This window comes from Silene latifolia, chromosome 6, assembly GCF_048544455.1.
Source record: "Silene latifolia isolate original U9 population chromosome 6, ASM4854445v1, whole genome shotgun sequence".
In the NCBI taxonomy this organism is placed as follows: Eukaryota; Viridiplantae; Streptophyta; class Magnoliopsida; order Caryophyllales; family Caryophyllaceae; genus Silene; species Silene latifolia.
In genome coordinates, this window is record NC_133531.1 from 5769285 (window position 1) to 5784354 (window position 15070).

The 15070-nt window shown below is 33.6% G+C and overlaps 1 protein-coding gene across 1 annotated transcript; it reads left to right on the plus strand.

Moving 5' to 3' along the window:
- Window positions 1-2385: 2385 nt before the first annotated feature.
- Window positions 2386-3168, plus strand: LOC141587438 (ethylene-responsive transcription factor ERF070-like). The gene has a single exon (XM_074408924.1). The coding sequence runs from the start codon at window positions 2386-2388 to the stop codon at window positions 3166-3168; it is 783 nt and encodes a 260-aa protein (XP_074265025.1).
- Window positions 3169-15070: the final 11902 nt, after the last annotated feature.

The following is a 15070-nucleotide window of genomic DNA, read 5'->3' on the forward strand; positions in this document are numbered from 1 at the left end:
AAGATCCGTCTGAAGTAGTAAGACGGATAACGTTTCCTCTCACAAAAAACTCATTTAGGGAGTGAGTGGGAAAGCACATGGGGGTGTCCACCACCCATGAGCTTCACACTTGTGAGAGGTCTTATTGTTTCAGACGGAACTTACGGTCTAAAGCAAAACGGACTCGTTGAAGAATGGTGAGGAATCGTAGCAAATACTCCTCTTTCATTTGTTTCTTTTCACATATTTGTTCAATATTTGTTCAACATAGGTAAAAGCCATTACTTCATATGATCAATGTATGGAATGAATATGGGAAATTCAATCATATAGATGTATTTTAACAAACACACATCATAGATTCGTGAAATTGTTATTCATGACCGAAGCTCAAATTTAATTAACATTATATTTGACTTTGTGACTCCCGTAGTCGGTAGAGTTCCATTACACCGAATAAAAATAGCTTTGTACCAAGTACTAAATAATTATATAGAAGGAAAGTATATATTACAAAATTGTTTTTGCCCGGGGAAATGTTGAATGCTTGTTGGCCAAACAAGCTGGAAATTATTAAAGTATCAATATATTTCAAGCTCAAATTTTACTATACGATGGCAAAAAAAAAAAAAAAAACAATCCAATGTATGATAGAACGATCGTGCGTCTTATGTTACAAGTGACCACAATTTAATTTATTATTATTATTATTATAAATAACTACTTTATAAAATTGATCACTAATTAATCATAATTCATAAGATAATTAATTTCCCTTTGTCGCACCATATAATATTCGAACACAATAGTTTCTCCGTCCCGGTCATTTGTTGTCATATTCCATTTTGGGTGTTTCAGTCAAGTTTTGTTCTTTCTATTTTAGGATTGCATTTGATGAATAATTTGGTCATTCACACTCAATTTAGTCCAAATATCATTTTATAATTGGCAAAATCAAATGACAACAAATAACCAAAACGAAGGGAGTATTTACTTTATTTTAAGTAGTCAAAACTCAAAATCATGCAAATATGTCGCTACCGGTCGCTCTAAATACTCCTGAAAAATAATCCGTATTTAACATCACCTTAAATATCGTCATTATCTGACTGACGATTGAACCGAAGATGTCTTAGTCAAGTGGTTAAGACGGAGGTATTGTGGACAATAGGTCCCAGATTTGATTCGCTCTCCCCTCTATTGTAATGCGACTAAGTGCGTGCTTCATTTGACCAAAAAAAAAAAAAAAAAAAAAAAAAAAAAAAAACTGACGATTGAAAGCTTCCTTCCATTCGCGTTACCTTGGCGCACAAGTACTAAAAACTCCACTTTTTTACTCGCCTACCACGTGTACCTATATCACTCAACTGTACGGAACAACTTGTTTGGCACATTATCTATCTGATAAACACACATTCTTATTTAAAATCGTCTTAATTTAAATAATTCTCACACCCAATTAAAATAAATATGAAAATAAAAAGAGATTTTAAAAAATACGATTTTAAACTAGACCAATCAATTCATACTTTCCTCGTCTCAATCAATAGTTTAAACTTCTTTTATTTCCTTCTCACAAAATAAAACCGAAAATTATAAACTGGGACAGAGACTAGGTTGCACGGAGACTCCTCCTAATCAGCGTTCCGTGTCGGACACCCGTGTCAAACACGACACTCGTCGGACACACGTCAAAACGTGTCAGACACTTGTAAAACCGTGTCTAATTTTCATCTTTTATTTGGGCACGTGTCCATGGTATTTTGAGCCATGTCCATTGTATTTGGACACACCTCCAAACGGAATCAAGTTGAATTTAAGCTAAATGGCAATAATTGTTATATGGTTGAATTTGGTGGGGAAATAAGCTGAATTAGAGACAAATGATGTTCTTTAGACTAGTAATGAAATGTCGAAATAGATTGATTATAAGTTGGTTTTGGTTTTGAAAATGAGAATGAGTTATAATTAACGTAAGTTTTACTTTCACTTGTTTAAATTTAATATTTAATACTTTTTCAAAAATAAAATCACACATTTATAACTATAAAATATATATTTTATTAAATTTAAATGATGTGTCCCGTGTCCTAAATTTCATGAATACCGTGTCACGTGTCCGTGTCATGTCAGTGACAGTATCCATGTCCGTTTTGGTGCAACCTAGGACAGAGAGACTGAGAGAGTATTGGATAAGTTAAAATGAGAACGTAAAAAAAAAGAAGAAAAAAAAACGGTCATCCTATAAGACAGCATTCAAATCGCCTTCACCGCACTCTCCTCGACATTTCCTCTTATCTCTCCTTCTCCTCTTTCCTCTACCTAACCCACAATTTACTCTCTTCTTCACTCTCACTAAAACAGAGCGACCAAAAAAAAAAAAAGATTAAATCTTTACCCAAAAAAATGAACAACCCGTTTACCCGACCCGACAATCCTCCAATAGTCAAATACACACTAAAGAACAAGACTTTCCATGACCCGACCCGTTTACCCGCTCCGAAAGTCCTCCGTATCTCTGTCGTCGACGACGACGCTACCGACTCAGACGAAGACGACCACGTGACTTTCCCTACCAGTCGCCGGGTTGTTAAGCACGTGACAGAGATCAATTTTGGACCGGGTCAACAGGCGGATAGAGTCCGGAGAAGGAAAGTGGAGAGGAAAGTGAGTAAAACGGCGTCGTACGAGGAGGTGAAGTACAGAGGAGTAAGAAGACGTCCATGGGGTAAGTACGCTGCTGAGATACGTGATTGCGTTCATCGTAGGAGAATATGGCTCGGAACGTATGTTACTCCGGTCGAAGCTGCCATGGCTTACGACTCTGCTGCGGTCAAATTGTTCGGACCCGACGCCGTCACCAATTTCCCAAACCCGACCCATCTCCATGAGGAAAGGATGCAGATACAATCCCCAACTTCTGTCTTAAAGTTAGACGAACCGGTTTGTTCGGGTTCGGGTTTCGGTTCGGGTTGTGAGGATTTTGAGTTAAAGGAATTGAGGGATTTTTTTGGGTATAATGATAATACGCCGAGGTTAGTATTTGGTGATAATGAGATGAAGGATATGGTGAAATTGGAAGAAATTGAGGATTTTGATTTGGAAAGTGTGGATTGGTGTGTTGAACCGTTGAATAGTACGGCGATTGAAGTCGATGATTATCTTGTTCAAGATGAAGATATGATTTGAGTTTAAATTCCGTTAGTATTAATTAATTTTTGTTAAGGTCGGGTTAATTTCAATCTAGTATAGTCCGGTTTAGCTCGGTTTAGTTTATATTTAAGCCGAGTTTATTGGTAGGAATGGACTATATACGGATAAGGGGCTGTTAAGTGAGATTATTTCGGATTTTTGTTAATTTTCCCTCGGAGATTAGGATTACGGTCGTAACTCGTAATTAGTAATTAGTAAGTGTGGATAAGAAGGCTATGTTAATGACTAATGGTAAATTTAGATTGTGAATTTAAACTCAATGAATATGGAAGTTGTTCTTTTAGTATTGTGTGTTTGGTATGCAATTACTTTTTGATGAACCCAGTGACAACTAACAAGTACTCTTTTTGTTTTGATTATTTGTTTACGTTTTTTTTTTTTTTCATAAACGGTGTAAATGCGGACTAATTGTTAATATATTTTCTAAGTTCAAATTTCAATTTTATCCAAGTTTTGGGGGGAGGGGGGAATCACGAAAGTAGTGATTACTAGTTAGTGAACTGACAAGTGTCAGGTGTTTAATTTTTTTATTAATTTTTTAAAAACGGATATATCCGTTTTAAGTTAAAACGGGTTGAGTATTATACCACTTGTATGGATAAGACGAATAAATTGTCTAGAAAATTACAAAGTGTTTGTCCTGTTTATACAAATGAATTGTTATTTGTTCCGTTTTAATTTAAAGACGGATACTTTCGTCCTAAACGAGAATTTGTGAAGGAAGAATGCAACGTGTAAAATATGGTACGGAGTATTAGTGTAGTGTATTACCCTGTAAACTATAGCCTAAATATCTTAGACTAGTCACTGTTGTAACTGATTGAAAGCAAGATTACCGAATTCTTTGCCTAGATTTTCTATTTCTCATTGAACTCTCACATTCAGTCACGTTGGCAATTCAATCTACAATTTCATGTATAGTCAATTTCAAATGACAATCAATCTACTCTATCGATATTAAACCAACGGACTATCTCATAAACTCATAAACGATGGACATTTATCCTATTAAAATCGATATCCCTGCTCAATTACATCTCAAAATATCGTAAACTTAAGTGTTTAGAATGTCCATCTATTGTGTTCTTTTCATAGCTCGTTTTGTAATTACTAGTCTGTCATTTTCTTTGTCAAACATATATCAAATTCGATTTAATTTCAATGTAAAATTGAAAAATTTCAGTAAACTTAAGATAGATATAATTGTTTTAAAAAAGACTCAGCGTCGTACTTAACAACTCTCCACGTTTTAATATGAGAATTACCTAATCATCTGAAATCGACATTAATACAGTTAGTGACTACTCTCTTTGTGCCGGTCATTTGTTGTCCTATTCCATTTTCGGGTGTCTCAGTCAATTGTTATCCTTTCTATTTTATGATTGTATTTGATAAGCAATTTGATCTTTTAGACCCAATTTGATCCAGTTGTCATTTTATAATTGACTCTTTCCTCTTTTCTTGATCTGTGTGCCAAAACTAAATGACAACAATCGACCGGGACGGATGGAGTATTAAATTAGTAGAGAACATGGATCCATAGTTGGAGTAGTATGAATTGATGAGGATGATGATGTATTAATGTTTGAAATTGAAAATAGAGAGACGACGACAATAGAGGAAGCGTATGAAGACACATTGACCAACGTCATATTGTGATGCATACTCTTGTTGTACAGTACGAGTAATTTTTAGTGCAACTTTGGTAGTAGTGCTCAGCTCCTAAAAGGACATTTAACTGTTTCCACACCCTGTCTTTGACTACTCTTCAGTCCTCACCACCAATTACCTGTTGGGTTGTCTCTCCCGGTTTTCGAGAACGTTTTACGTTTACAACCGTCAATAATGATACACTTAGACCATCCCCAAGCAAGGTCAATTGTTTGGTCATGGTTAGTGACTTAATTAAGCTACTTAATTGGTGACCAAAGTTGCTAATTTGTGACCAAAGGTCAATTTGTGACCTTTGGAGGTCAATTTGTGACCTTTGCTACATTTGGTGACCTCTTCCATGACCCAATAAGTGTCATTTTCTGGTTTGTTGGACAAAAAAAAAGGACAAAAAAAGGACAATGAATATATTTATAAAATTAGAAAAAGTAAGAGAGAAGTATATAATATGATAGTGGGAATGTTGTAAAGTGGATAATGATTGGGTTGATGACCTAGGTCGCGACCTTCTGCTTGGGAGGGTGAAAATGGGTCAAGGTTAATAAGGTTGAATTAAGAGTGCAATTGGTTCGTGACCTAGTCAGCGTGACCTTTGCTTGGGGATGGTCTTAGAAAACCAAAAACTATCTTAAATTAACAACATGAAGGAATACAGGTTGAGTGTCGAGACACGAAAATGGGACATTTGAATGAATCATATAGAATAAAAAAAAGATTATTCGACGATCTCAAATAAGATTTCGTAGAGCAATTAAAATATAGGGAGAATGCACATGATGCCCTTGAGGTTTGCCATTTTGCACGATATACCCAAAATTTTGATCCGGAAAACTTTAAGAGGTCATAACTCGTGTTTAAGAAATCGGAATGTGACGGGTTTTTTTTTCATATCGATCGTCTTTTCAAGAACTACGATTTGAAAAAAAAATAGTCGTATTTGGATCCCGTGGCTAGGAGTTTTAGTATGTCAAAGTTTTTTTGACCGAACTAACTTTGAGTAACCATATCTCTTGGTAACGAATTTCAAACTTGAATTTTTTTTTCAAATTGTAGTTCTCGAAAAGACGATCGATTTAAAAAAAAACCTCGTCACATTTCGATTTCTTAAGCACGAGTTATAATCTCTTAAAGTTTTCCGGATCAAAATTTTGGGTATATCGTGCAAAAGGGCAAACCTCAAGGGCACCATGTGCATTTTCCCTAAAATATATATACCCAATGGCGACAAACTAAACAAGTAAACAATATAGTATCTTAAAAAATATCGAAAATTTTAATTTTTATGTTAGCGATAGGCCTCGGTAGTCGCAACATGAATTCATATTCTTTGTTTCATTTTCGTGTCTCATCTTATATTTCATTAGCTTTTTGTCTAATACATAAGCTTTAATCATTCAAAATTATGTAAATTCGTAAGAGGATATGTGTCAAAAGATAATAATGTTAATACTCCCTAGTCCCTCCTATTCAGAATAATTGTCCCATTTGTCATTTTCGTCTATTCACATAACTGTCCCGGCTCTTTTCTTTATTTACCACCCAACCACCCCTAAACCATCATATTCAATATTTTTCATTATTTAACTCCTATATTCTTACCCCCTATAAAATACTCTTCATTATTTTAACATCATTCCTTAATTTTCGTGTCATTATCCAAATGGGACGGAAAATGAGACGGAAAATCTGTTATCCTCAAATATAATTAGTTTTTTATATGTAGAATCGTTTCATACAATAATCCCGACTTTTGAAAAATAAAATTAATTTTTTTACTATCCTTATTATTGGCCCTACAACTTAAAAACAATACGAGTAAACAATTCACAAATTCTCATTATAGACGGACACTATCCGTCTATACTTATAGACGGATACCATTTTCCCTCACAAAATATCCATTTGCCATAAAGTGGGAAGCACATGGGGGGTGCCCCACCTTGTCCCCCCTACCCATTTTATTAGAGGTCTTTACCCGTCTGTTCGCCCCACCCGCCTATACCAAGACCTATTGTAAACAATTACACAACTTTTAGAGAAGTATGCAATACTCAGAAAATAAACATTGATAATGGTAAATGCAGAGAAGACAGATGTATAGTAAAAGAGAGACTAGTACAACTTTGATTTGCACCATAATAGGTATGTCCTTTTCAGAAACTTCAAGCATGCCAACTGCATTTTTTTAACTGTTTCTATCTTAATTATTTTACCAACTTTTTACAATCTACCATCTTGCTCCCCAAGTTACCACGTTTAATACTCCTTTACGTGTCACGGGTTTTATATTCTTCATTTTTATGTTGCTCATCCATTTTAGTCATATAGTCACGTACTCACGTTAATCACGTTTCCTTAAAAATCGTTAATAACAAGTTTAAAAAGTTTCCAAAATCAGTTTTTTAAAATTTGTAGAATTTAATTTGTTACTTATATGTCCGCGTTTGAGTACGATCTACACATTTGCTATAAAAAAAATGAAGTTTTTCTATTATATGAGTCTTAAACAGTCTTTTGAAATCGACCTCTCAATTTCATTTGACGACACTGTTACACTTACTCTATATAGTCTACGAATTTAGCACTTCTTATCTCCAATCAACGGTTAGTAGTCACACTTAAAATAGTTCATTTACCTCATAAGCGGATAAGTAACTTTAACAAGACACTTATTCAAAATTTAAGTGTCTTTTCTTATAGGAGTGTAATTTTTCTCAACCCTTTATTATACAAAAATGACATCCGTTTGAAACTTTTTCAAACAAACCTGAAAATACAAACAAGTAATTAAAGACTTGAATTTATAATAGCCTTAACTTGTGAAATTGACCTATTAACACTACGATTAAGTAGACTTGGCAAAATTGATCCAGTCCGAATAACCTGGCCTGACCGCAAAACTCAAGACTTGAGTTTGACCTGAATATCAATTGACTCAACCTAATATAACCTAACACGAAATGATCTTGATCTGAAATAATTTGAATAAAAATTGATCTGATCCAAACCCAATTCAATTAATCCGGTTGCCAAATTAGATTAAGTGAATACAAAACACATGAATTACATGTGGCAAAAAAAAATGAGGGTTTGGGGTGAAACAAAAGCAAGAAAAGGACATAGATTGTCTAGTTTATTGCAAGAATGGGGTGGCAAATCAGATCCACTAATAATAACAAAGTTGCAAATAAAAACACTTTGTTGATGATCAGTCTTGTTTCACCATAAGTTATCTCAAATAAACCCTACAAGATTTTAATGAACAATCATGGCGCGTCCACCCTCTGCCTCTCTTTTGTGGCCCTCTCTATTTTCTGTCTTTTATCTTCTAAGAGCAATTCCAATGGTTGTATTTAGGGATCTGCTTGCAATTATTCTAAATATTTAAGCGGTATGTTCACCATTGGAGTATTGAAATACGTCCCTCCTTATCAGCAGGTGTAGCTTTGTCAAACTACATGCTTAGAATAAATTAGTATTTAAGAAAAAAAATAAATTAAATTAAATTATGATATTTATTTGTTATATGGGCCCCTTTAAGCTAGATTTGTTCTAGTTTACCATTGGAGGACGTTGTAGCTTAAAAGCTGTGTTGCTTGAAAAAACGATGAGTCAAGACAAACTACAAGACATCGTAGCTTGCCATTGGAGTTGCTCTAATAAGTGTATGTCTTGCCTTTGGCATTTAATTATGTCCAAATTCAAAATGAATTAATTAGGGACGGAAACGTACTCGGTCATTCGTTTTGTCATAATATTAATATTCATGACGCTAGTAGCGGATTTTAGAGGAACAAAAAGAGGGATCGGGTTTTAAAGTATTGACTTTATTTGTGGGTAAATGTCTAAGACTTAATTAATCATTAAGTATTGGCAAACTGACTGAAATTTTTACAGTTTTTACACTATAATATAAAAAGCGAGTAGGGGTCAAATCCCTCCCTGCATATCTAAAATCTTTCACTGTATGACGCATTAACGACACTCCATAATTAAGTGAGTTTTGTCGATTGTTTCTTGTGATTGTTGACTTCTCATAATATTTGTGTTCCAGTTTCATATAGAGAAATATATATATCGAAAAGTTTCTAATTTAGTGATTTAAACAAATGTATTATGATAATAGTCACGACTTCGAATTCTCCTCCTTCATACATTATTTTGTACTCGTACTAGCCTTGCCATTTACTTGACAAAAAATTATAAAAAATACTCCAATAATTAGTTAATAGAGTAAACAAATGCGAAGTACAATGTAGAATGGTCACCAATAGACTTGTCAAAATTCGACCCGACCCAAAAACCCGACACGTCCGACCCGTTTTTTTCGACCCGCGGCCCGTTTGGCCCGAACCCGAAATGACCCATTATTGTAAGGTCGATAGCCAACCCGAACGGGTCGACCCGCTGGGGCAAAGGTAAATCATGAATTTTATTAAAATATTAATTCATTTATATATTATATTGGAAAAAAATAGTTAAACAATTATTTTTTTTATTACTGAAAATTACAAATTCAATTAAAAAATCAATTTTATAATATTTAATAACAAAAAAATTATCAAAAATTTTTTATTTTAATAATTATGTTAATATATAGTTAATGTAAACGTTGAAAATGATTAAAATATTAATTTTAAATATGTTTTACTTTTTAAATTAAAAAATCGTTAAAAAATATTTCTCAACCCGTATTCTGATCCTAACCCGACCCGTAACCTGTATGACCTGACCCGTATCTGACCCGACTCATATTCAGACCCGACCCATATAACCCGGTCCGCCCGACCCATTTGACCGGTCTAGTCACCAAGAAGATATTAGGAACATTAGGAACTGTACGGAGGTGGAGTATAGTCTATTATCGCATTTAAATTATTGGACAACATTTAGTTTAATAAATCTTTTGTTGCTTTTTGGTGGCTGGTCCCCTAATATCTTAACTTTGTCTTTTTTCCAACATCAAAAACATCTAAATTATTGGACACGATCATATTTTAATATACATACAAATATATTCAAGTTATTATATCATCTTTTATATTCTACTTATATCAAATACACTTATTTTACTCACTCCGGTCGAACATTTGTTTACCCTTGATTCTGGCATAATGTCTAAAGAAAGAGGAAGAAAACAATTATTATATGACAAATAGAACAGATTGAGCGAGTATGATCAAATTGCCCAACAACACACATTCTTAAATTAGAAAGGTAAATAATTGACTGAAACACCTAAAAGTGGAATAGGTAAACAAATGACCGAATCTTTTGACTACATCAAAAGAAATGAAAATCTTCCTTATGTGCGTGCCTATTCATTAAGATTTAAGACAATAAATAACACCTCACCATTTAATTAATTATATCAGTGAAACTTTTTCGCATTATATATATCTCGCGATAATTTATTAAACCTTCTTATATTGAAATTCGTGCTATGCATACTTAATACTTTAAATTCTTATATCATATTTTCGACCACTGTTTGCCGGTGTTAACCTCACCTGAATCCACCACTATTTATTCGGATTAAAAATGAGAAAAAGAATATGGTCTTAAAGGTTAGTCCATAAGAAACAATAGGTCTTAGTATAGACGGGTGGGGCGAATAGACGGGTAAAGACCTCTAATAAAATGGGTAGGGGGACAAGGTGGGGCACCCCCTATGTGCTTTTCACTTTATGACAAATGAATATTTTGTGAGGGAAATGGTATCCGTCTATACGTATAGACGGATAGGGTCCGTCTATAATGAGAATCTGTGCATAAGAAATTATTTTGGGCTATAAAGCGTAAAATGAGCCATAAGCTGGATATCGTGAGGCACGCTAGTGGACCAATAACCTTAGCTAGATAATTGCATTTCATTTTAAATTGATTTCTTTACATTCCAAAATGTGTGCCTAAATCTTAGACAAGGATCTTGCTGTTGATTCTTGGTGGCTGAAATTAGGCTCTATATTTTGAGTGATTTTGACAGGCGTGACAGCTACTTGTAGCCGTACAAGCTCGATATCTTTAGTTTATCAATTACTGAGTAGTAGCAGAAGGTCGCCCTAATCGGGTCACTAAAATTTTTCCTTTTAATCGCACTTTATTAATCTTGACCCACTTTTACCCTCTCAAGCAGAAGGTCACGACCTAGGTCACCAACTCAATCATTTTTCCACTTTCCAACATTTCCAATCATTTACCACATTCACTACCCACCAAACTTTTCTCCTACTTTTTCAATTAATATTTATTTACAAATTATAAATAACTTATTTTTGCAATTTTGTAAATATCCCAACAAAATAAGAACTACTCTAGTCTTACATGATCGAATATATAACAATATCATATTGTTAATTTTTTTAATCCGAGTATGAAAAAAAAAAAATAATAATAATAATGGACAAAAATTAACGTGGTTACCACACACACCAAAGCATATGACTTGTTTGGTTGACATAAGAGAACTAAAGTTCCCGGGAACTTCAAGTTCACATGAATTTCCAATTCATGTGAATTTCCAAAAAGTGTTTGGTTTGCATGTAGGAAGTTAATTCATGTGGAAAGTTCCAATGACCAAGGGGGGCTTGGTGAGTGACTTCCCACATAATGGAGGAAGTAGATTCATGTGGGAAGTTCTACTTCCCATGATTTTGGCAACCAAACAACATCATGATTTTACACTTCCTAGGAAGTTTAAAATCCCATGATTTTAATGGGCAACCAAACAAGCTCATATTATTTTAGTTATCAATTATCATTTCCTCTTTAATTAAAATCAATACATCATCAAATTCTTTTTATTTTCCCAAATCAACTCTTCCCATCTACTTCATTCTTCATCCCAAATTTATTACATCAAATATTCCATTAATCTTCATCTTCCTTGTTCACCATCATCAAATATTCCATCGAGTTTATTTTATAAGATGATTTCAGTCAATTTCCTCCTTCATAAGCTGATTTCAGTCGATTTTTCTTCACCAAATCTCCCTATTTCCTTCTCAAATCAACCAAATCTGCTTATTTCTTTTCTTCTTTTACCCAGATCGACATCATCCATTTGATAAATTGACCCTAGACCGTCACCATTACCGCCGTCAACATCCTCGATCATCGCCACCATCACCATAGATCGTCACCACATTCTCGATCATCACCACTTCTCAGATCTAGAAAAAAAAAGTTGCTTAAATTATGTCAAAACTAATTTCATTTTGTAGCTAATTAAAAAATAAAATCATTTAGGATATGCTCATATTTTATTTTATTGTGTTTTACTATATAATTGCTGTTTTATATCTTTATTATTTTCTTCTCTTTTTGGGAGAAATAGAGATGTGCAGAGCACCAGTAGCAAAGCTTCAAGGATTTTCGTTCTTTGCTTTGAGGGTTGTCCTTTTTTTTTTTTGTTTCCAACCAATGAAGGACTGCCACTTATTGGGTCACCAACTTTTAACAATTTCTCAACTCAGGGTCATGGGTTGCCCCTCAGTTGTTCAAGGTCACCAAAATCATCTTGTTAATCCTAGTTTCAGGAGTCATTAGGGTGACACGACAAGGTCACGACCCAGTCGGTGACCTTGCTTGGGGGTGGTCTTAATATAGATAGATATATCCATCTAAAGTAAAAGACGGCTTAAATATGCTTAAAGTGGTGATATTTTTAGACCCACCATGCAACTTATTTCTTGTCTTATACTTAAAGTGGGTAAATATTTGGTCCATCTATAATTATAGACGGATATCTCCCGTCTATAACGAGAATTTGTGTTAGTTTATATTTTCTCGTTCTATTTATTAAAACTTTATTTTTATAAAAGGATTACAACTATTGAATCATCACAAGCTTTAATCCAGACCGTTTATATTAAATGAAGATCCGTTTCTTTTAAGAAAAAAGAGAGAATTCGGACCGATATTTGGGGTACCATTTCTTGTTTGAAATAGAGCTGGGCCGGTCCGAGCCGACCCTAAAGTCACTTTTGGCTTGGTCCGCATGCAGCCTTAGTGCCTTACCCAATCCACCCTCTATTCCAGGCCGGTCCCGAATTCAAAATGTAAAGCCCGTTCTGTCCCCAATCCGGACTTGCCATAAGCTTGGCCCAAGGGCTAAGCTCGCCTCTCAGATGATCTTTTATCCGGCCCGCATGCAGTTTGGCCCGACCCAAGTTTTGGGTCCCCTTAGCCTAGCCTAACCCGCTCCCATGTCCCAACCCATCCCACCCATTTGACCACCCTAGTTTGAAACCTCTTAGAGCTTGTTTGATAAAATAACTGAAAATGTAGCTGAAATCTGAAAAAGTTGGCAAAAATTAAAAAGTTGATAAGGTAAGTGATAATGTAACTTATCTTAGCGAAATGACGTAAAATGATATAAATAGTTATTTAATATTATAGATTGAACGGTAAAAAATGAATATAAACTATGATCGGAACGTGAAATCTCAAATGCCACCTACTTGTCAAACATTTGCCAAAAGAAATAAAAAAAGCTACTTAATTTTTTTTTTGTCAAAAAAACTAATTCAATTAAGGTGCGGCGGTTTGGCCTTTCTTATGCAAAAGAGTTTTTCCTTCTTAGAAATAGTTTTAATCACAAATTATTTTGCCAAACTTTTGTAAAAACGATTTTCTTATAACATTCTATGTTTGTAGTAATTTGCTACTTTTACTTTTAGGGATCACTTTTTGAAATTAGGGTGTTTGACCTAACTACTGCTTATTCTGTTATTAAAAACACTTTTAAAGTAGGCCAACACAACACCTTAAAAAGGTATCTGAAACTTATTGCCAAACAGAGCCTTAGCTTATGACGATTTTCACCCAATTAAAATAAAGGTGGAGAATTGGAGGTTGTGAGAACTTTGAGTTAAAACAGTTTTAAACAAGATAAACTAATATTTAGGAATACAACTACTTATTTAGAATGGAGAATATAATAACTACCATCGACAATATATCTCCGTGTCACCTCATGAGTCATGACATAAAATATATTTTATGAATATACTTCAACTTTTTATAGGATCGCCTTATAACATAAATGAACTTAACTACATAATAGCCCAAAGCTGACCATTAATTATTTTTATATTTTTATTTTATTTTGTTAGTCCGATATATCATGATGAATGTTAGTATATTTTAAATATACGGGTTATCAATAGACAATATTAAATGACTATATAATATACTCGCTCCAATTCTAAATAAACTTTCATACTTCATTTTTTGTCAATTCACAATATCTTCCCTATTTCTATTTTTCGTAAATGTTTGTGTGGTTTAAACTTTATTATATCGTGGAGTACCGTGTTTATGTGGTGCAAATTTAATTGTATAGTATGGTAACTAGTGTAGCTCCCGTGCTATAGCACGATTTTTCTAGATGGAAATGTAAAAAAAATTAACAATTAAACTATTGATATTTTTCTATTTTCAATTATACAGCATATATTTATGGCTACGTTTACTGTGTACAAAATCAAAATATCATTAAAATAAATTAGGGGAGTAGTTAATCAGAGAAATATACTAAGTAGTGTAAGTAGTAGTCAGCGACGTAGGCGGTAAACTTAGGCGAAAAAAGTTTGAGATTTGTTATTTTTTTTAGTAAAAAGAGGATGTCAAGTGATTCTCTAAAATAATAATTATTGCATTATTGAAAAAAATTTAACAACTTTTATTTTATAATTTAATACTAACTTTATTTAATTTTAATGAAAAAATAATAATTATGCATTTAATAAAAAAATTAGAGTTACAATTATTAAAACATATTTATTGAAAAGATAATTTTATGATACTTATTTACTAATTTAGGTAGATGCTTTTTGAAGGGAAAACTAAGAGAATTTTTATTCTCTTAGTAGTAGGGGAAGTAGTAGGGGATGTGTTTTCCTAAATTTTGTGCATGTAAGGGAAAAAGGGGAGTTTTTTAAGAATGGAAGGGAGTATGTTTTTTATAAAATACAAAATTATAAAACTAATTTGGTTGTTGTACAAGTTCCATCAAAAGGAAAAAAGAAGAATGGGCCAACAGTTGAGTTGCTTTATAAAGTTGGGCCTCGGAATACTTCATCTTGAAATATTGACATAGCCCGTATAGTGAATTGGAGGCCCAATAAAATAGTTAAAAGTTCGATTAATGGGCTGGCTAGGGCATCAGGTCCATGATAATTAACCCTAATTATGGTAAAAGTAG